This window comes from Schistocerca americana, chromosome X, assembly GCF_021461395.2.
Source record: "Schistocerca americana isolate TAMUIC-IGC-003095 chromosome X, iqSchAmer2.1, whole genome shotgun sequence".
NCBI lineage: Eukaryota > Metazoa > Arthropoda > Insecta > Orthoptera > Acrididae > Schistocerca > Schistocerca americana.
Genome location: NC_060130.1, coordinates 653,444,350 through 653,465,851, shown reverse-complemented (window position 1 = coordinate 653,465,851; position 21,502 = coordinate 653,444,350). Strand labels below are relative to the sequence as shown.

The 21,502-nt window shown below is 39.3% G+C and overlaps 1 protein-coding gene across 3 annotated transcripts in view; it reads left to right on the top strand.

Moving 5' to 3' along the window:
- LOC124556740 (mitogen-activated protein kinase kinase kinase 1-like) overlaps window positions 1–21,502 on the top strand; it is a 169,314-nt gene that overhangs the window by 131,446 nt on the left and 16,366 nt on the right. For all 3 annotated transcript variants that reach the window (XM_047130741.1, XM_047130740.1, XM_047130739.1), the window contains 2 exons: window positions 8,037–9,275; window positions 18,294–18,434. In XM_047130741.1, coding sequence (XP_046986697.1) covers window positions 8,037–9,275; window positions 18,294–18,434 — 1,380 coding nt within the window. The remainder of the gene's footprint in view (window positions 1–8,036; window positions 9,276–18,293; window positions 18,435–21,502) is intronic.

Sequence of the window (21,502 nt, the reverse complement as noted above, 5' to 3'; positions counted from 1 at the left end):
GTTTCTAACAACCTTGTCATCAATGAGATGTTCTTACGAGGGCTATGTCGAAAGTTCTTAGCAGCTCGTAAACCATAAGGCAGAGGACAATGGAGTTGTTTTCATTCGAAAGAGCGATGTTTTTCGACCTTGGGACGTGCGCGCGCAGCCCACTTTTTTCACAAAGATCGGGCATCTCACCTCTGTGACCTTGGATACACGTCGTACAGTCAATACTGAATGGTACGTGAAAGATTGTCTTCCAAAAGTCATGGCCACATGGAAGTCACAGCATCCAAAGTCCAAGAGTGGGCACCTTCTGCTGCATCACGACAATGCATCTGCGCACAGGGCTGCCAGAATGATGGACTTTCTGGAGAAGGAAAAAGTGCGAGTGTTACCCCATCCCCCCTATTCACCTGACCTGGCCCCCTGTGACTTCTTTCTGTTCCCGAAGACTAAGGAAAAAATTCGAGGGCAGCGGTTTTCATCAGATGAAGAGGCCATTGCAGTGTACGAGAGTGCACTAAGTAACATCCCAAAAGAAGCTTGGACTGACACATTTTATAAGTGGTTTCAGAGAATGGAAAAATGAATACATGCTAATGGAGAGTATTTTGAAAAGTTGTAAACTTTTTTTGCAAATAAATTTTTTTTCACACATTCTGCTAAAAACTTTCGGCATAGCCCTCGTACTTCCTTCAAACATGATGAGAAATCATGTTGATTTCCAATTTTGCCTTATTCCATTTCATATGTTAAATAGTTTCATTGAAGATAGAATCAATCACATTAAAACTGCTCCTATCACTTGGATTAACATTTGATCAAAGACACTGAAATGAACAGTACTCAAGACTCTCCAGCACTTGTGAGTTAAACAGCAATTTTACATCCTGAAGGATATCCTCACCATGGATGTATTGGAATGAAAAGCACATCTGATTGCAATTGTTTGTAAAATAGAAGTTCCACAACTACACTTTATTCTACTTATCTTATGTACTGTACATTGTCTGACAAAAGAAGTGAAGCAGCCGGAAGAAGAGGAGGAAATGAACAGAAACATGATGAGTTGAGGTGGTATGTGATGTTAGTGATTAAGAAATCAAGTCAAATGTACTAGGAACTTAGCAATATGAGCTTGCTTATCAGTATGATGTCACACCTCTTCTGGCCCTGATGCATGTACTGATTTGGTTTCAAATAGTGTCACAAAGCTGTTGCATCCTCTCCTTATCTACATTTACATCTACATACATACTCTGCAAGCACGGCGGAGGGTACCACATACCATTACAAGTCATTTCATTTTCTGTTTCACTCTGATATAACACAAGGGAAAATGACTGTCTATGAGCCTCCATATGAGCCCTGATTTCTTTCATCTTGTCTTCATGGTCCTTACGCAAAATGTACATAGGCAGCAGTAGAATTAATCTGCAGGCAGCGTCAAATGGCAGTTCTTTAAATTTCTGCAACAATGCCTTGAGAAAAGAGTGTCTTTCTCTCTCCATGGATTCCCATTTGAGTTCATGAAGCATTTCTGTAATATTTGCATGCTGATCTGACCTACTGGTAACAAATCGAGCTAAACGCCTCTGAATTGGTTCAATGTCTTCCTTTAGTCGAACCTGGGGGGCTCCCAAACACTTGTGCATTACTCAAGAATGAGTTGCACTAGCATTCTATACACCGTCTTCTTCATAGATGAGCTACACTTTCCCAAAATTCTCCCAATAAAATGAAGTCAAGCATTCGCTTTCGTGATTACGAAACTCACACGCCATTCCATTTCACATCGTATTGCAACATTATGAGTAGATATTTAATCATTTCGACTGTGCAAGCAGCACATTACTATTGCTGTACTTGAACATTACAGATGGTTTTTCCTACTCATCTGCAATAACTGCAGTTAGTGCAAGCTGCCATTCATCACACCAGCTAGAAAACCCCTCAAGTCATGTTGTATCCCGCTACAGTCATTCAAGGATGACACATTCCTGTACTGCTGTGTCGTCAGCAAACAACTGTAAATTGGTGTTCACTGAGTCTGCGAGATCATTTATGTATATAGAGTATAGGAGCAGTCCTATCACACTTTCCTGGGGAACTCCTGATGAAATCCTTATCTGTGATGAACACTTGCCTTTGAGGACAACATAATGGGTTCTATTACTGAAAAAGTCTTCGAGCCACTCATATATCTGGGAACCCAATCCATGTGCTTGGACCTTCGTCAACAGTCTGCACTGAGGCACCATGTCAAACTCTTTTTAGAAATAAGACATCTACCTGTTGCCCTCCGTCCATGGTTTACAGTATATCATGTGACAAAAGGGTGAGCAGTGCTTTCTAAATCCATGCTGATTTGTTGACAGAAGCTTTTCTGCCTCAAGGTAATGTATTATATTAAAACTCGGTATGTGTTCAGGAATTCTGCAACAGACTAATGTTAATGATATTGGTCTGTAATTATGTGGGTCTGTTCTTTTATCTTTCTTCACCTACACTATTTTTCCAGTCATTTGAGACTTTGTCCTGGATGAGAGATTCGCGATAAATGGAAGCTAAGTAAGGGGCCATTGCCGCAGAGTACTCTCTGTAAAACTAAATTGGTATTCCATCTGGACCTGGTGACTTATTTGTCTTCAACCTTTCAGTTGCTTCTCTACACCATGGGTACCTATTTCTATCTCCTCCATGCAGGAATCTGTGCAACAGTCAAATAATGGTATGTTTGTATGATCCTCTTGCACGAATGATTTCTTAAATGTGAAATTAAAAACTTCAGCTTTTCTTTTGCAGTCTTCTGTCACCACACTACACTGGTCGACGAGTGATTGCATAGCAGCTTTTCAAACTGATGAGTGCTTTTATGTATGACAAGAATTTTCTTGGGTTCTCAGCAAGAAGTTGTATGCTTTGCACATTGATCTTCTTACAGATGCGCAAATTTCTGATAACATTTGCCTGTCAACATTTGTGCATTCCTTTTTTAACTGAGAGTGTAACACTATCTTTCCTCAGCATTTTCTGAATTTGATTATTAAACTGTGGAGGGTCTTTTCCATCATTAATCCCTTTACTTGGCTCATACATCTCCAGCGTGTGATTAACAGTTAGTTTAAACTCTGACCATAATTCCTCTCTGTCCATCATATTGGAAGTAAATGATGTCCATTCATTACGTAAGTCAAATTCTAACAACAGCTTATCTGCTTTATCTGGCATAAATACTCTTCTAACCTTCTTGATGGATTTATCAACTTTAGTAACCATTGTCACTATGATGATGCCATGATCATTAATACATGTCAGTAAGGTCAGGCCTATTTGTAGCTAAAAGGTCTAAAATATTTCCATTGTGTGTAGGCTGTTAAACTAGTTCTTCAGTTTTTCGGAAAAGTGTGCAAAAGTACTTCACAAGAATGTCTGTCCGTACAACCTGCAGTGAACCAATAGATGTTCCAGTCCATACTTGGTAGATTAAAGTCGCCTCCAACTAATATTTAATGATCTGGGAATTTCCACACTGTTGGGCAAAGACTTTCCTTGAATGATTCTGCAACTGTTATGGCGGAATCAGGTGGCCAGTAAAAACACCCAGTAATTATCTTTAGTTGACCTAGGCCTGCTGCTCATGTCCAGATAACATCATAGTCAGGCTCAATTTTGACCTCAATAGACAAAATATTTTTGTTGACAGCAATGGACATTCCCCTGTGTAATGTGTCTAATCTGTCTTTTTGATGTTTTTTCCATGCCTCGCTAAATATTGTAGAGTTTTCTACTTTGGGTTTCAGCTGTTCTCAGGTCCGAGAATAATTTGAACGCAACAACTTTACTGGGGGGTAGCAAGTGCCGGAACTTTGTTACAAATACAGGGTTATTCTAAATGATGGACCCATTTTCAAAGCCTCATATTTATTCAAGTAGAAATCCAAAATGAACAAGCTTTACACCAATGAAAAGAGGAAGTTTCAAAAAATTTTTCATCATGTTTCATATCGATTTAATAAATTTAATAATTTGTAATTAAACAGTTTTTAATAATTATTTAATAATTAGAAATGTGATAAATGTTATAAATGTTCATTGTGGCCACCGTTGGCTGTACAGCCAACATGTCCAACACATGCGATAGTGTATCTGCTGTTACTGAGTGCGTGGCAGTAGAGAATCTGTTCCGCATATCATTCAGAGTGGTTGGTAGAGGCAGGTGATAAATAGCTTCCTTCGCATGACCCCATAAGAAATAGTTGCAGGGTGTGAGATCAGGAGATCATGGTGGCCAGAAGTTCAGAGCCAGGTCATGAAGTCCCCTGCAGCCGGTCCAGCACTGAGGAAGGGAGTCATTCAAAAACCTTGTGCATAATGGCGCCAGTGGGGTGGAGCTCCATTTTGTTGGAATTAAAGTCCTGGGAATCTTCCATAACTTGAGGTAACAGCCATTGTGCCAACATGTCCAGGTACGTGATTCCCAGTACAGTTCTTTCCGCAAAGAAAAATGGTCCACAAACCTTTGTACAGGATACGTCACAGAACACATTAATCTTCAGTGAGTCTCTTTCATGTTGCAATGGTGAATGTGGATTTTCCAAACCTCACATGCGACAATTGTGACTGTTGACTTTTCCACTAAAATGGAAAATCACTTCATTGCTAGAAATTACACACTGTAGAAATGTGTCATCCTCCATCTTTGCTAGTACATAACAACAAAATTCGAGACACTTCTCTTTGTCATTGGGGATGAGAGCCTGCACAAGTTGTAATCGGTAGGGCTTGTACAGCAAACGCCATCTCAGAACTTTCCATACTGTTGGTTGGGGTATTCCAAGTTCTCGACTGGCTCTATTGGTAGACTTACTGGGACTGCGCAGAAAACTTTCTTGAATCCGACAGACATCATCTTGTTACACACGCTGTCGACCGGTGCTCTTTCCTCTGCAAACACTCCCAGTCTGTTTAAATTGCTCAAACCAGTGGCCAATGCTTTTGCAAGTTGGTGGTTGAATACCAAATTTGAAACGAAATGCCCGGTGCACTACAATTTGTGACTCACTTCTCGCGAACTCAAGAACACAAGAAACCTTGTGCTCCAAAGTCGCCATCTCACTCACAGCTGACAGTGAAACGGAATGACAGTCCTATTGCTGTGCAAACTCTACCGGCCGCTTCTGAAATCATCACCGCCCGCCCACCAAAAACTTTGAAGCAGGGTATCTGTAACAGACCGTTGTGCTATCAGAGTTCCCACAATCACTAACAGCTGTGACCTGAAGTCATATGCAATGGCTCCCCACACAACAACACCAGCAGTAACACCACTGTGCCTCTCCATAACATTGGAAGAATCAGATCTCTCACCAGGTCACTGCTGTAATTGCCATCATCTGGGGCAGTGAAGAACAGAAATTCATTAGTGAACACAATGTTTTGCCATTCGTTAGCAGTCCATACATCCTGATCTTGACACCACTCCAAATGCTGCCATTTTTGTTGTGGTGTTAATGACAGCCTACACATGAGACAGTAATTCTGTAGTCTGGATGCACTTAATCTCCAACCAATGGTGCGGGATGACAAAATGTTGTGGGGACTTTATTACTTGTTCTCAGATGACAGGCACAGATGTGTAGGGGTTATGATGTGCTTGGTGCACAATACAGCAATCCTCCCCTTTGGTGGTATGGCATGGTCAACCAGAACCTTGGCAATGAGTGTGCCTGCACTCACATTCTTGTGCAGTTCAACGTAGGCCCACTGTCACTTCGGAATGCCCCACAAATCATTATGTTGTACAATTTGACCAGCTGGCCAAATGGAGACCCACAATGAGGCTCCTGTGAAACTCTTGTCTTGTGCTGCTAACGCTTTCTCTCACAAGTACAAAGCATCTCTGTGTCCTTCATAGTGACCACTCAACATCTGACACTGTTCAGTGCCCCCTATATACTCTACCTGTCCTGGTAACAACACTAAATATTAACAGCACCAATACATTAAGTTGGCTGTTATACTTATCACCGAGAATTGCCAGTCTCATAGTTTACATACCTACTGATAGTGTGTGCGTGTATGAAGTTACAGTGGCATCCAACCGTGTCTCCTGGATGTTTAACTTTTTTTGTCTCGCAGTGTATCTATATTTCAGTCTTTGTGTGGACATATGCACTATTCCGAATGGTTTTGTAGATAGAACACATTAAATGTACACTGTTGTTTGTGTTTTGTATCACTCAAACATTGTCGTTCTTTACAGCGTACTACAGTCGTATAGAGGAAGTTGGGTGAACAATTTAATACAGGGCACTTGTGTCTATCAACTACCTCAACTTGGCCTACATACACTGCCTATGCTACAGTGCTTTTGCATCACACGAGATTGTCAACATTCTCGTGCTCTCTTCACACAATCTATTAATCCTAGAGAAAAATGAACAGCATATTTTTGTAGGAAACTTGATGTAGTTTAATTTTGTACTGCCACTCGTTTTCACTGGAGGATGAGCTTTTCGAGTTATTCGAGGGAAACCTGGAAGTGATATTAAATGTGTAGCATCTTGGAAACAATTTGGAATAGGGAATTTGTCCATGTGAAGTTTTTTGTGCAGAATTCCTATCACCTCACAAACTGTGTAACTTTCCTCCTGACACACACACACACACACACACACACACACACACACACACACACACACACACACACACACAGAATTAAAGCTGCGGAATTTCTATTTTCCAAGACAAATACTTCACGAGTTACTGACCCACAAATAGAATTCTTCAAAAAGAATGGAAAAGATTATGTGAAATTCAGTATAACATTCACTTTTGTCATAATGGGAAAATTTTGCCATGCACAGTTTTAGTCACTTTCTAGAGATAATGAAACAGCTGGTGTTCAGTCACTTTTGCTGATCTGTAAATTTGGACAAAGGGTGTGATGCATGCTGTAAGTGATCCTGAAGAGCAGCACATAGCAGCTGCTGTGTGGATATTTTTTCCTGAACTAGGATCAACTTTCATGAAGAACTGTGCTTTTCATGACTAACGTCCTCATTTTAAAGAAAAGGCAAAAAATCAATAAATGTAGCACTGCATTCTTAGTTTGGTGTGGCTTTTAGACACTGGCACCAAAGTTTATTCCATCTGTCATTTGGATGGAAAATTCAAGTTTAATAGATAATTTTCAAAATGATGGGTATCTATGTCCACATTGCCTTTTGAGTGCAATAATGTAATAACTTCTTCAGCAATTGTATGTGGCAGTATGTCAGTGATAACTTTCTAAAAGACATTTCCTGTACCAACAGAAACTGTAATAATTTATCTGATGGTATGTGTGTCCGCTAATTAGAGGATGATATAAATACCGGACAGTATCTGTATGCATTAGTTGCCTCTCTTTGTCATTTTCTCATCAAGTTTCTATCTCTACCTTCGTCGCATCTGACTGCTAATTTGCTAATTGTAAAGGATAAACTAGCAGGTAGCATTTTCTAATTGACCTTTAAGAATGTAGATTAATTTTATAGTTCACTTTTTATGTATGAGGCATGATCCTTTTTCTAAATAAATATACAGTGAAAGATGATTTCTAATACACTCTGTAAGAGAACATTCTATCTCAGAAACTAAAGTCTAAGGGACTAGGTAGTGGTACCATGAATATACTGAGAGTTTGGCCATTATATATTCAGTACATACGAATCCAATTGTAACTAAAGTTATCCTTCAGGCACCAGAGATCTGCACCAAGAAACTCAGAGGCAGTAAGTATGAGGGTGATCCCATCATGACTTCCTGTCCTCTCCTTCCACCATCTGTCTGTACTTTTCTTTTTATGACTCACAAGTGATCACCCAAATTCAAATGTATCTGATGTATAACTTTTTGTATATTTCTATTGGCTGCATCAGAATCTTCACACTTCGTAATTTTGACGTACATTACATTATGTTTCAAATTCACAGTTTTAGTCAAATACTATAGATAGTAAAACATCAGCTGATGATCTAATGAGCTCTGAAATATATTTTTTACAGCACAGCTTTTGTACTCTGATCAGAAGTGTTTGCTGTTCAACTGCAACTCAGCTGAAGGAATTTGTTGATCTAATCTACCCAGTAATAAAAACAATGCTCAAGAAGTGTGCTGATCGAAATCGGCGTGCAAGCCAGTTGAGTGCTGAAGCTCTGGCGGAAATATCTGAGAGAGAAATAGGAAATCCATTCAAGATGAGAAACACTAGCATTCAAAGATTAATGGGTCTTGAAGTTGTTCTCAGTTGCATTCTTGAGCCATTCACTGTAGACAGTGTCTCCTGGCAGTGGTTAGGTGGAAGGCTGCTGATGTTGAAAACAATGTTTCACCTGTTCCCTGATGAGTTTCATCTAGGACAAAGGACTGATGATGGTGACAGACTTAATAAATTTAGAAGACTGATTTCTGTTATAGAATTTTCAGTAAAAGCATTACGCAGTCCTCATAGAACAGTGAAAAAAATAGCAAAAGATGTTTTTTTGTTGTCTTCGAGCTTGAGTATCAAAGAAAATGGTGTACTGAATCATGTCTTAGAAATGTTAGCACCCCTGGATATAAGCTTGCAAGTAACATTGAAAAAACATCTGTTGGATGTAGCTCAATTTCACAGTCAAGCTTCCTGTGAGAATGAGAGTGCAAAATCTGTAACTCAAATTCACTTGAGGAATGTGGCTCAGAGCAACATGAGAAATAGAACAGGAGCAGTAAATTCAGTTCCTCTAAGTGAATCTAAACAATTAACCAATATGGTTGCAACTAAGATGCAAGACCTTGAACTTAAAAACTTGAAAAAATGTAAGTCTTTGAAGCATTTTTCAGAATCAAATCCTGTTTCATCATTTTCACCCACAAATAAATGGATGAATTCTCTTTCAAAAGCATCAAATTTGGTTTTAATAAACAAGAAAGAGGAAAATGTGACAAGTAAAGATAAAGTTTCTCAAAACTTAACAGAAACTTGTAATGAGGAACACTTTAGCATGGTACCTGATTCTAGTCAGGGATCAGACGTACAAACTTTTACACATACGTGTGAAAGTGAGTCTCTGTTGTCCCCAGCACAAAATATGAGCTGTACTCTCAATATTTCCTGTCAGGACTTTGGTCATGTGGAAGCAAATAAGGATAAGCCTTGTACTTCTGTGTTTAGTACAAGGACAGCTGGTGATGGAAGTGATGTACAGTACTCTGTAGAAACAGAAGGCACAGCACCTGATTTCTACTGCAGATTAGTATCTGAGGTTAGTTGTTTTACAATAATGATAAAAAAAATTCTGTTTGTGTTGATGATTATTTGTGTGTATGTGATTTTATAATTAATTGCATAATGCTTTAGACATTTGTGACACGCACATCATTTTAATGTTTTATAATATTGGAAGGTATGAGCTTGTCATCTTACATTGGTCAATTAGATGTGCACAGTACTATATGGAGGTATAGATCAGTAAATTCGTGGTTTGTCATATTAGGAAGTGCTGTGTACTGTTGAAGGTATCATGAAATGATCATTTTCATTAAAGTTTTAGCAATACTTTAATTGGAAGATAGGCAGAAAGTAGAGCGAGATCATATAAATAAGAAAAGTTAGCTACAGAGCAGGTCATTGTTAATTAGTTAGTTAGACAGATAGGTGATTCAAGAACTGAAGCTGGTACAAAAAAAGTAAAAAACATATTGTGAATAAGACTTTAACCCAAGCATATTCTGTTACGAGCTGTGCTTTTATTCCAGTGTTATTGTAGTTGACATGTGTTGTGCTCATAGTTGATACAAGGTGGTGTAGAACATTACAAACATTTAATAAATGAATAAAGCATCAATACGTTATGTACGCAGTATGTTCATATGGGGTGTCTCAAGAAAACACTGTCAAGCTATAGAAGCAGGTTCCTTACACTAAAACAAGAAAAAAATGTCTATGGGCTCTGAAATGCATACCTAAATACCTATGAGCATGTGTTCGTCTTTGATACATCTCTTCTACTGCAAAGACTGTGCTTTCCACATTTTGGGAGGAGGTAGTGTGGACCACATGCCTTAAGACCTATGAGTAAAGTCCAGAAAAATTTGCATTTTGTGATAAATGCAAAATAGATGTGAATTCTGCCTCAAAATGCGAAAACTCAAAATTACTTAATAGACAGTGTTTCGTAACAAATTGTATCCAGATGAGCTATTTATCAGAGATAGTTTGAAATAGCTTTGCAAACAATTTTGAAAATGTAAACAGTTACTGGCAGTGTGGCAAAGCCCAATTTGGAACAACATAGTACTCAGCCATGTGACCTAGCATTTTATAAGAAAGAAACGCGTACATTTTTTTTGTTTGCTAAAGCTCAAAGGATAGTTTAACGCAAACAGTTTTAATGTGACAAATTAGGTGGCAGATGGTTTGCACTGATGTCACACCAGATACCGCTAGAGGTCGAACCTGAACTACGTCGTTAACAATACTCTGCTAACTTCAACAAGCAACTTTGTGGTTGCTTTGTGTTGTGCATTGCTCATTGTTTTCCTTTTTTATTTTGAAATAAGTGAAGCGACTAATCCAGGTCCATCATGGATTTCGATTACGATCCTTAGTACACAACAAGAGATCGGCAATCCATGAGACAATGTGTCAGTTCTGCTTTAGGCAGCTGACCAGCGAAATGGAGGTGGAGTATGTTTCCTGGCACTGCTCCTTCCCTTCTGGCGGTCAAAATTCTAGTCTCTTTATGGTCATAGCCATCTGTGACTATAACCTGTAGTGCCCACCCTTTGCGCTATAGCGATCGGAAAACGAAGTTTGTAATGTTCTTCGAGAGCATTGAAATTCTTCCCCTAGCATTAAAATTGAGTTGCCATACGTTCTGTTCTACTTCTACGCTAAGTGCCTTGTCAGTTCTATCTGTAGCACTGTCAAGCATGAGTTGCAGGGCTATGAATGCCCACGAAAGGTTGGAGTTTTTGCAAAAGCAAGCATTCCAGTCAAACAGTTCCCTATCAGCACTTTTTTCAGTCACTTTCAAAGAACTAATAATTTGTTTGTCTTCACTCATGTAGTGTGACAACCTTTTTAATTTGTCTGTTTAATCATTTACAAACAAAGAATATAGATCCCAATTTTTACAAAAACAGATGCGAATTTTGCCAAAAATAGATGCTAAATTTTCTGGCCCTTGCTATGAGCATTTGTTCATCTTTGCTAGTGTGAAACACATCTCTTACACTGAACATGTGCTCATTAGCTCTCAAGTTATGCATTTTAGAGGCCATGTTTACTACACTTTTTTTTTCTTGTTTTGGTGTAAGGAACCTGTCCCTAAGTTCGTCGTTTTTATACATCCTGTATAAATCATTGAATTGTCTGTACAGTATTGTTGATCATGTGCTAGCAGTTTCAATCACTGCATATCAATAGCATCATGCTAGTACATAGTTGTCTCACTACAAGTCCTCCGAGGTCTGGCGGAGCTCAGAGTGTGGCATCTCAAAAATACATGTGGATGGATGCATTTCCATGCTGTGAGTAGAAGCAAAGACAGCATCTTTGGGTTGCTTCTGTAGAGCCACCCATAGGAAAATGACAAGCCCCAGAGAGAGTGTGGCTCATGGAAACACTCAGGTGGCCTGTTTAAATGCACCCTCATCCATGGAGATGCGAGTAGCACATGGCGTGCTATGCGGTCAACAAAGGTACCATTGATACCACATTCCTTCCCCTCAAAACTGTACACTGTCCTCACATAGTGTGAGTGTGGTGATGACATGGGTAAGGTCTGTGCTGTGGTGCAGCGGATAGAGTTGGATGTGGCATGATTGCAGACATCACCAGTCAACCCATGTCTCAACATTCACCTTGTGAACCACCAGGAACTTCTGCCAAAAAACTGGAGGTAGGATGGTCATGTTAGTACAGTAGTGGTACTGCTGTGGACACCAAAGACTGTGAATCTGATAGAGGCTCGATGTCTGACTGACATTGCTGTGAATAGCAATGGATGCAATTGATGCAGCAGCTATGTAGGCAGGCAGGAGTCACTCTCCATGGCAGAGTTATCCGTTGACCCATGTGCCTTTATGTCAGGCACTGGCAAAGGCTGCTCAGAGGCAGCAGTCTGTTTTGCAGGTAACAATTTCGAAAAACGAAAATCTACAACAGGGCCACAACAATCATAAAAACAAAGCTGGTTTTGGTGCTTTTGATGGGTGCCTGTTTTGCCATGTTGCCTTAGTGACAATGCCGGATTCCCAGTTGTGAATCTTGTAATGGATACAATAGAAAACTTTGTCTTTCATGTGGAACTTGGTTGCAAAGTTGGCATTCAAGCAGGATGTCAAGGGTAAAATAGATGCAACTAAGTGCAGTGAAGATGACCATGTAACAATTCTGCTGGTGAAGTGCCCTATATAGGCAGAGTGTGATAATTGCTGAGAAATAACAACAAAGCATTTTCCCTCAAGTGCAAAGCACAAAGTTTGGACAGCTGAGCCTTCAAAGTTTGAATGAAACATTCGGACTCACTCTTTGGTTGAAGAGAGAACAGAACCATTCGAATATGTTGACTCACACTGTGCTGGAAAATTTGTTGAAATTCCAAAAAAGAAAACTGCAGACTATTGTCCAAAATGAACGTTTGAGGTGAACCTTCTAAACAAAAGACAGAAGCAAATGCTTGATAGTGCTAACACAATTGTCGATTTCGTTGGAATGACCAAATGATATCTACTGTATGCATGGATGAAAATTAGGTCCTGTGTGTTCCAAAACGGACCAGCAAAATCAGTAGAGATGGATTGCCAAGTACCATGAGGTCAAAAGCAATTGAAAAATTCGTGCTGTGAGGCTGCCTGGTTGTCCGCACATATGTGGCAGTGGGCAGTCATCTGATCAGTCTGCTTATGGAGACTGAGGCACATACAATGCTGGCATGCTAGCTGCTTAGTTTTAATGATTCCCCATTGTCCTCTTTGTAAAAGTTCCAAAAATTTTGTTTCAGAGATATGGGAATCAGGATTATATTTGTTCATTAGGAGTATGCAATAAAATTACTCCATTCTGAAGAGGAAGGCGGTTGCATTGAGCATGGTATTTTCATTCTACTGCACATGAAATTGATTTCAGATTATGAGACCCACCCATCTGAATGTAGTACTTGAGCAATTGTAGTGATTGATTCTGTTCAGTCGAGAAACAGTGGGAACAGCGTGCAGTGCGTGCAAATCAGAATGAACAATCTGAAGAAATTTCTTATGCGTCGAAATCCCAATTATTTCCCATAGATAAAGAAGTTGCAGTGTTGGTCATTAGCTCTTTTATATTACCAATTTTAAAATTCTTTAATGCCTTATGACTTAACATGTAAACACAGACAGAGTGTCTGTGTTTACATGTTGAGTCATAAGGCATTAATGAATTTAATACTGGTAATACAAAAGAGCTAATGACCAACGTTGCAACTTCTTTGCTCTATAACCAGGCACATTTTTCATAGAAAATGAGCAATCAATGGCTTATGATCAGTCATGAGAAAAAAATTTCTGCCATGCGTAGGTGTTGATAAAATTTTGTGAGGCTCTGTATGATGGCTAAGGTTTCCTTTTCCAGACGACTGTAGTTGACGCGGCCCTTGTTCAGCGTCTTGGACACAAATGCTATGGGGCTTTCATTGTTTCTGTAGTGTCCTGTGGTCGGCAGAAAAGAACTAGCAATCACGTTTGATCACACTTTATTATAACTGAAAATGCCTTCTTGTTGTGCACTAATTTCCAAAACAAGAGCAACATTAAGCACAACAATTTTTGTGGTGGCAAAAACCAGATAAGAGTGCAAGACAGTGAAAAGAAAGTAATAACCAAATTACTACTCTACACAATTACAAAGATACAACATTCTACTGAATGCTGTGGCGAGTGTCTACTATGCTAGAGCCGGCGTAGGTATTGGCTGGAGCTGTCCTAGCTGTAGGTACACACTGCCGGTCTGACTCTGCTGGCATGCTTATAATGCTGATTGTTCCAATTGGTGGATCACTGACACATGGCTTTTCATGAAGTAGTTCCATGTTAATGCGGAAAGTCTGTTGGTGTTTACATCCACTGGCGATGTTTTGGTCTGAGCTCTGGAAGGGAGGTCGGCAGCCCACCTTGCTTCTCTGTTGTGTGGGCCCTCTATCTGCTATGGGGCCACTACGACAGTTTACAACCTTGTGAGATAAAACTGCCCCTATTCCGTGGGATGATGCATCAACTGCAAGTACTACCATTTTCTGTGGATCGTAATGAATAAGACCTGGGTGACCAGACAGTGCATTTTTCGACCTTTTAAATTATCATTCGCATTCTTCGGTCGATTGGAAATGAACATTTGTATTTTGGGTGTGATGCAAGGGTGCAACAATTTGTGCTACATGTGGAATGAATTTAATGTAATAAGTAAGTTTTCCAAGAACCGATTGTCATTCCCATACATTTTTAGAAGACAATCTCCGGATGGCCGCCAAATGCTTAGTCAAGGGACAAGTGCCATGGATGCCAATGAGGTGTCCCAGATATCAAGATTGGTATTGAGAAATGAACATTTCTGCAGATTTCGCGTAAGTCCTGAAACAGATTCTAAATTTGTGAGAGGCTGCTCCACTGCTTGTCCCAAAACAATGATGACATCTAAATAATTTGAACAGGATGGCATTTTTGATGTCACTTGTTCAAGAAAGCATTGAAACAGTCCCAGAGTAGATGCACTTCTGAAGGGAACATGCTGATATTAATACAAACTGTCATGCTTGTTGACCACCACACACTTTTTGATTGTTGTTGCCATGTCCAGGGGAAGTTGAAGATAAACATAAGCTCAGTCAACTTTGAAAAAGAATTGTCCACCTGGTAGGTGATCTATAAGCTCCTCTATACATGGAAGCAGGAAAGAATCAATAACTGTTTGAGTGTTAACTGTGACTTTAAAGTCTGCACAAAGTCTGATTTTTCCCATTCGATTTTCAAGTGATAAATAGAGGAGATGCCCATTGGCTTACTAAAATTGGTTTGAAAACACAGATTTGTTCTAGTCTCTTGAGTTCAGAAACAACTTCACCGTGAATGGCATGAGACACTGGACGTGCTCAGTGGAACTTTGTTTGATCTCTGTGCTTGAGCATAATGTGCACTTGGAAATCCTTTGCACATCCCAATGTGACATTGAATAAATGTCCATATTTTTCACACAATTGATTAATGATGGCATGAGAAACTTAAGTATAGATAGCATGCATATTGTCCTGAATATCCAAACCTAATAAATCAAATGCATCCATACCAAAAATTTTGGGGCTTGAGCATGAATGGACTATGGTGAATGGCACTAATGTAGTTGTATCTTTTTCTCTTGTGAGGTGCAGATGGGATTTCTGAAGCCTGATGTGTCCCAATTGCTCATATGTATTCTGATTAAGTAATGCAACTGAAGCACCTTTGTCTAACTGAAACAGTATAATTTGATTGCAAATCTCTAAAGAGATGAACAGTTTGTGGTTAAATGTAATTGTGAATACTGCCTTCGTGTTGTTTGTGAATGATGGAGGTTTTTTCTGCTAGTCTGTTTGGGGATATCTAATTTGAATGAACAAAACTTTTCACTGTATGTGTAGCTCTGTGATTTTTGCAGTTGTGTACGGATTCTGTGAGTATTGTCAGGAGGGGTGGTTGAGGGTTCAGAATGTGATATCACACTTATATTAATTTTCTCAGTTTTAGATTTATGTGTAAAAGAGTTTACAATTCTTTTGCTGGCATACTTGCTGTGGGGGTTCTGATTTATAGCAGTGTCAGCATTCTGCTCGACAGAAAAAGCAGTGTTTAACATTTGTATTTGCTGGCTCTGAAACTGAATGAATGCAATAAGTTGTGGCTCTCCCATGGTTGCCATTTTATACAGAAAAGTACACACACTTCAAAATAATAAAAGAAATTAAGTTAGTTTGCTGACACCGCCTTGCATCTCATCCTAGTTTCGAGAAATGTCTGTTGTGTCTGTAGTTGATATGCGGAGACATAAAACATTACAGACATTTAATAAATTTATAAAACATTGATACTTTATGTACACTGTGTACGAAGTAAAGTATGTTATGTATAATTTAGATTTCTTGGTTGTCTGTTCCACACTGGTTCTCATATATCAAACACTTAATTGCCTGTACAATAATGATCACATGGTAACAGTTTCAACCACTATCAGTAGTGTCATGCTAGTATGTAGTTGTCTTACTGCAAGTCTTCCAATATCAGGACAGAACTCAGAGAGCTGCATCATAAAAAGACACATGGATGAGTACATTTCTATGCATTGAGCAGAAGCAAAGACAGTGTCTTCTGGTGGTGTTAATAGCACCAGCCATAGGAAGACAGCGAGCCCTGGAGTGAGCGCGACTCACAGTATCGCATTTACAGCCTGTTTAAATGTATTTTGTTCAGCTGAGATGTGAGTGGTGCACTGTGTGGGGTTGATGAAGACACTGTCAATACCACAACATATATAAGCGTAACGCAAATATTCTTCTCCAAATTATTATTCAGTGCATCGTTTTTGGTGCTTGGTACAGCTGTCAAGAAAGAATTAATATGTGTGTGTGTGTGTGTGTGTGTGTGTGTGTGTGTGTGTGTGTGTGTGTGTGTGTTTGTGTTTACCTTTGCACACACGTATGTATAGTTGGAAATGATATTGAAAGCACTATTGCTTAAGAGCAAAAAACTGTCAATTTAATATAATCTTAATGAATTTATGTTTAGGTTTATACAGTTTACGGCAGCATGAAACCATGTGTCACATGTCTAACAAAAACTATTTGTCATAGTGCCTTGGAGTAGGACCTGGAATAAACAGAGGTGATGGTATTGTAAGGAATATTGTAATATAGAAATGTATTGTATTATAACACACTAAATCATAACCTGATAAAATCTTATGAAAAGCATGATGAAATTTATATCCAATACATTTTGTAAGAAATTGTATACACTGTGCAGTAGTGAGGAATAACTGGTGGTGAATAGTCTATAGGCCAGTGTTGAAAGACATACAAAGGGATAATGGAAATCACTTAATGTAGCTGTGGAAAGAGAATGAGGACTAGTAGATGAGGTAGAAAATCAGACTGCTGTGACTGCTTTGCACCCCAGAATAATGTGGCCAGTGGGGTTGGGTTGCAGTCTACTCTTAAGGAAAATCAAATCAAGAGTCATTGAATAAATTGCATAAAAGACTAGTGAACAAATTTTGATGTATTTAAGGTGTGTGTCATGGACTCATGAACTAGCTCAGCCTTCATGAGAGTCAGTACCCAAGCCCTCAAGTGTCTTCAGCAATCATTTCATAACACCCACATCATCTGTTCAACAAATGTCAAAGCTGATGTTTGCATTATGTGGAATACAATAATGTGGGGGTTCTGTTCGATTTCTCATGTTACACATTTATGCACATAATTCATGCATGTTAAAACACGTGGATATTTTATGTAGAATGTCTGTATATTTCTGCGTTGTGCTATATCATCTGAGGAATTATTGTGGCCTGCATGGTTTTCCTCTTTGCTTCCAAGCACTGCATCAAATTGTCTCCAGCAGTTTTGTTAGTACAAGGTCCTATGTATCTGCAACATCCTCAAAAAACATTGAGTAGACTATATGGTGTCACTGTGCCATTTATCATATTTGTTTGCCACTTGAATGTCGAATACTTACCACAGTATTTATAGGTCTCTATTTTGTCCAGCATTATAAAGATTTTGCACATTAAATCTGTACTGTTATTGAAGCACTAGTGTTATTTGATACGTTTCCTGTTGACATAATGTACATACTGTATCTCATGCTGTAGAATGCACTTCATTCAGCTTTGTATGTTGTTCTCCAAGTAGTCAAGGAATTCCTTATCTGTTCTATGTATTACTTCTTCCAAAACGCTCAATGTCCTGGTACGGCATGAATATTCTTATTGCCCTTTCAGAAAGGAAATACAGGAGTTTCTGTGTGTTTCCTGTAAACAAACATAAGGCAAAGAATCTGGACTTCGCAATAATGTAGGAGAAAAATGTTATTTAAATCTACTTTTGAAAAGGAGGTAAGTTAGTGTTCATTTGAAAAATGCCTGTGAACAAATTTCAACGGAAAAACTACAAACTCCAGATCTCTGAAAATCAGTATTCATCCTGTAAATGGTGTAAACGGTGCTGTCAACCCAAGACATGTGTTTCAATTTCTTCCTTCACTTGCAGGTAACCTGGCATCACTTAAACACACATTCTTACATAGAAGGTATTAACTGGAAGAGAGGCCCAGCTCTTGGCACGGGAGCATATAGCACCTGTTTTCAAGCTAGAGATACAATGTCTGGGGGCATAATGGCTGTAAAACAGGTCGGTATATTACCAGTTAATCTTTGGGAAGTTTTATATTAATTTCTATAATTTTTTATAATACTTGGGGATAAATATCCAAGTGCTGTTTTGATAAAAGCCAAAATTAAAAATTGAAATACATATTACATGTAATGTACAGTAGTTCTTCTTCCCTTATCTTTTCCCCAATGGAACAATTGCTGGCAATGTTTAGACTTTAAGATGGTGTGTGTGTGTGTGTGTGTGTGTGTGTGTGTGTGTGTGTGTGTGAGAGAGAGAGAGAGAGAGAGAGAGAGAGAGAGAGAGAGGACCAACTGATTTTGTGCACCAATTTTTCTTTTCTGTGGATGACGTTTGGGTCCACTACGAAACATACCAGAATTGAGATGGCTATCATAGCAATGGGTGGGAAACAAAAATGAAAAAGTTGACTTTTTCTGCTGCAAAGGTTATGATCAGTGTTTTCTGGGATGTAAAAGGGATTCTTCTTATTAATTGCCTTACAAAAGGAGGATAATAGATTTTACTTACAAATACTTCTGGACTAACTGAGTTAAAAAAATACAAGAGAAAGGGCCTAGACTGCAATTGTAAAAATCATTCATCAAACCACTGCCCAGCAGTGCTTTGAAATTCGGAAAATTAGGAAATTTGAACTACAAATTGCTGGAGCATCCTTTTATTCACCAGATTTTACATGATCTTATTTCCGTTTATTCCCACAGCTAAAGAAATTTGTGGCAGGAAAACATTTTGTAGTTTGATGGAAGGCGTTACGGCAGGCATAGGTGAGTATTTTGCATCACTCCCAGACCCACACTGTGGAGATCTGCGTTCCCTCTTTACAGAAAGGGTTGAATTTGATACATTGACTCAAGAGAGGACTATATGGTATAATAAATACATTTTTACCGAAAAAACAAACAAAAAAACCACACAATCTTTTTACGGTAAGGAAAGCTGTGGCAGATCATAAATATTTAACAGTAAAGGAGACCACTCACAGATTAATAGAAGAGTTGTGTCATCACACACACACACACACACACACACACACAGCCTACCAAAAAAGTGAAACAACCAGAAGGGTAGGAGGAAAGGAAATGAGACGTTATGGGTTCAGGGGGAATGTGATGTTATTTCAGTGATTACAAAATCAAACCAAATTTACGAAGACCTTGACAGTAAGAGCCAATATATCAGTAAGACATTGCACCCCCTCTGGCCTGGCCTGGTACATGCACTGATTTGGTTGTGAAGGGTGTCCTAAAGCTGTTGTATCGTCTCCTGAGCCAAGCTGGCCCAGAACTGTCGTGACTGGTGCTTGGCATCCTGAATACTATTACTGGGATGCTGTTGACCTCTGAGCTGTGACCCCCTTCATGTTCCATCAGGGACAGAAGTGGGGATCTTGCTAGCCACAGATGTCCTCAACATTAGGCAGACAGTTCATAGAGATACATGCCATGCATAGTTGACCATTGTCCTTTTGAAAAATGGTGCTGTGATACTGTCACATGACAGATAACACGTGAGGATGGAGGATGTCTGTGACTTACTTTTATGCCATTGGAGTTCCCTCGTGCCTCTCCAGAACATTGGAAGTGTGGAACCTCTCCTGAGTTTACCTTTGTACTTAACTGTGATGGTCATCTGGGATAGTGCAGAATCATGATTCATCACTGGACAGCATGCAAAACCATTCATTAGCAGTCCATTCTTTTTCATGGCACCGCTCCCAGTTTAGCTTTTTGTGTTGTGGTATTAACGGCAGCATGAACACGATACAGTAATTCCCTAGTTTAGCTGCTGCTAGACTCCAACCAATGTTGTGGAATGTTGCAGGGAGAATACACCTGTTCTCTGATGGCAGGCACTGATATGAGGGCATTACTATGTGCTTGGTGCACAGTGCAGCAGTCCTCCCCTCTGGTGGTGAGACGTGTTAGGCCGGAATCTTGATGGCGAGTATGCCTGCACTCACATTCGCCTACGGTACATCAGGCCATTATCACATCTGAATGCCCCACAGATATGGAAATTGCAAATTGCATGATTCAACCAACTAGCCAAGTGGAGACCCACAATGAGGCCCCTTCAATTTCTGTCAAATGTTGATAAAGCTGACTCACATGAGTGCACTGCATCCCTGTGTCCTCCACAGTGATTCCTCAACATCTGACACTCTTCACACCCCTTATATACGCCACCAGATTTGGTAACAACACTAAACACAACGAAAACTAATGCACTCCAGTGGCCGTCCTACCTGTCAGAGAGAATTGCAATTCTTATCATATACATACCCATTGATGATGTGCATGTGTACGAAGTTACTTTGGCATTCGACCATGTCTTCTGAATGCTTCACTTTATTTGTCAGGCATCATATTTAAACTTCTTGTAAATGATAAATTGCAATTCAAGAGACGTAATACTATCCATAAATACAGCACTAGGGCATGGATTGTTTTTTCTTATTCCTTATGGATGTTGGTTTTGCCAAAAAGAAAGCTGTGATTTATGCTGGGAAAAGAAATTTTAATCGACTGCCTCGTGATTTAAAACACCTGACATAATCAACTTTAAAAGCATATAGGAATGTTCTCTTATACAGACAAAATTACAAGCTTGTTTTATATACAGGGTGTATAAAAAAGAATCATCCAATTTTAAAAATTCAAAACTATTATGTTATTTGAGATACGTGCATTAACAATGTGCTGTTGGAAAAATCAAACACTCAAGTTTTACATGGTTTGCGCTAGGTAGCAGCAGTGTGTGCCCACTTCAGTTCTAGTAAAAATGATGTCGGGCCAACAAAAAGCGATTTGTGTTCTGCGTTTTGTGCAGTGCAGGTCAGTAATAACTGCTCACCATGACTTTCGTACTAGATATGGTGTGGATCCTCTTACAGCACTGAGCATTAGACGATGGCATGAACAATTCCCAGAAACAGGTTGTTTGTGTAAGGGCAAATTGCTGGGCCATCCCAGAGTGTCTGACACAACATCAAACACATCCACCATAGCTTCACAAGGAGACCGAAAAAATCCATTCGCCGTACATCTGGACAGATCGACATG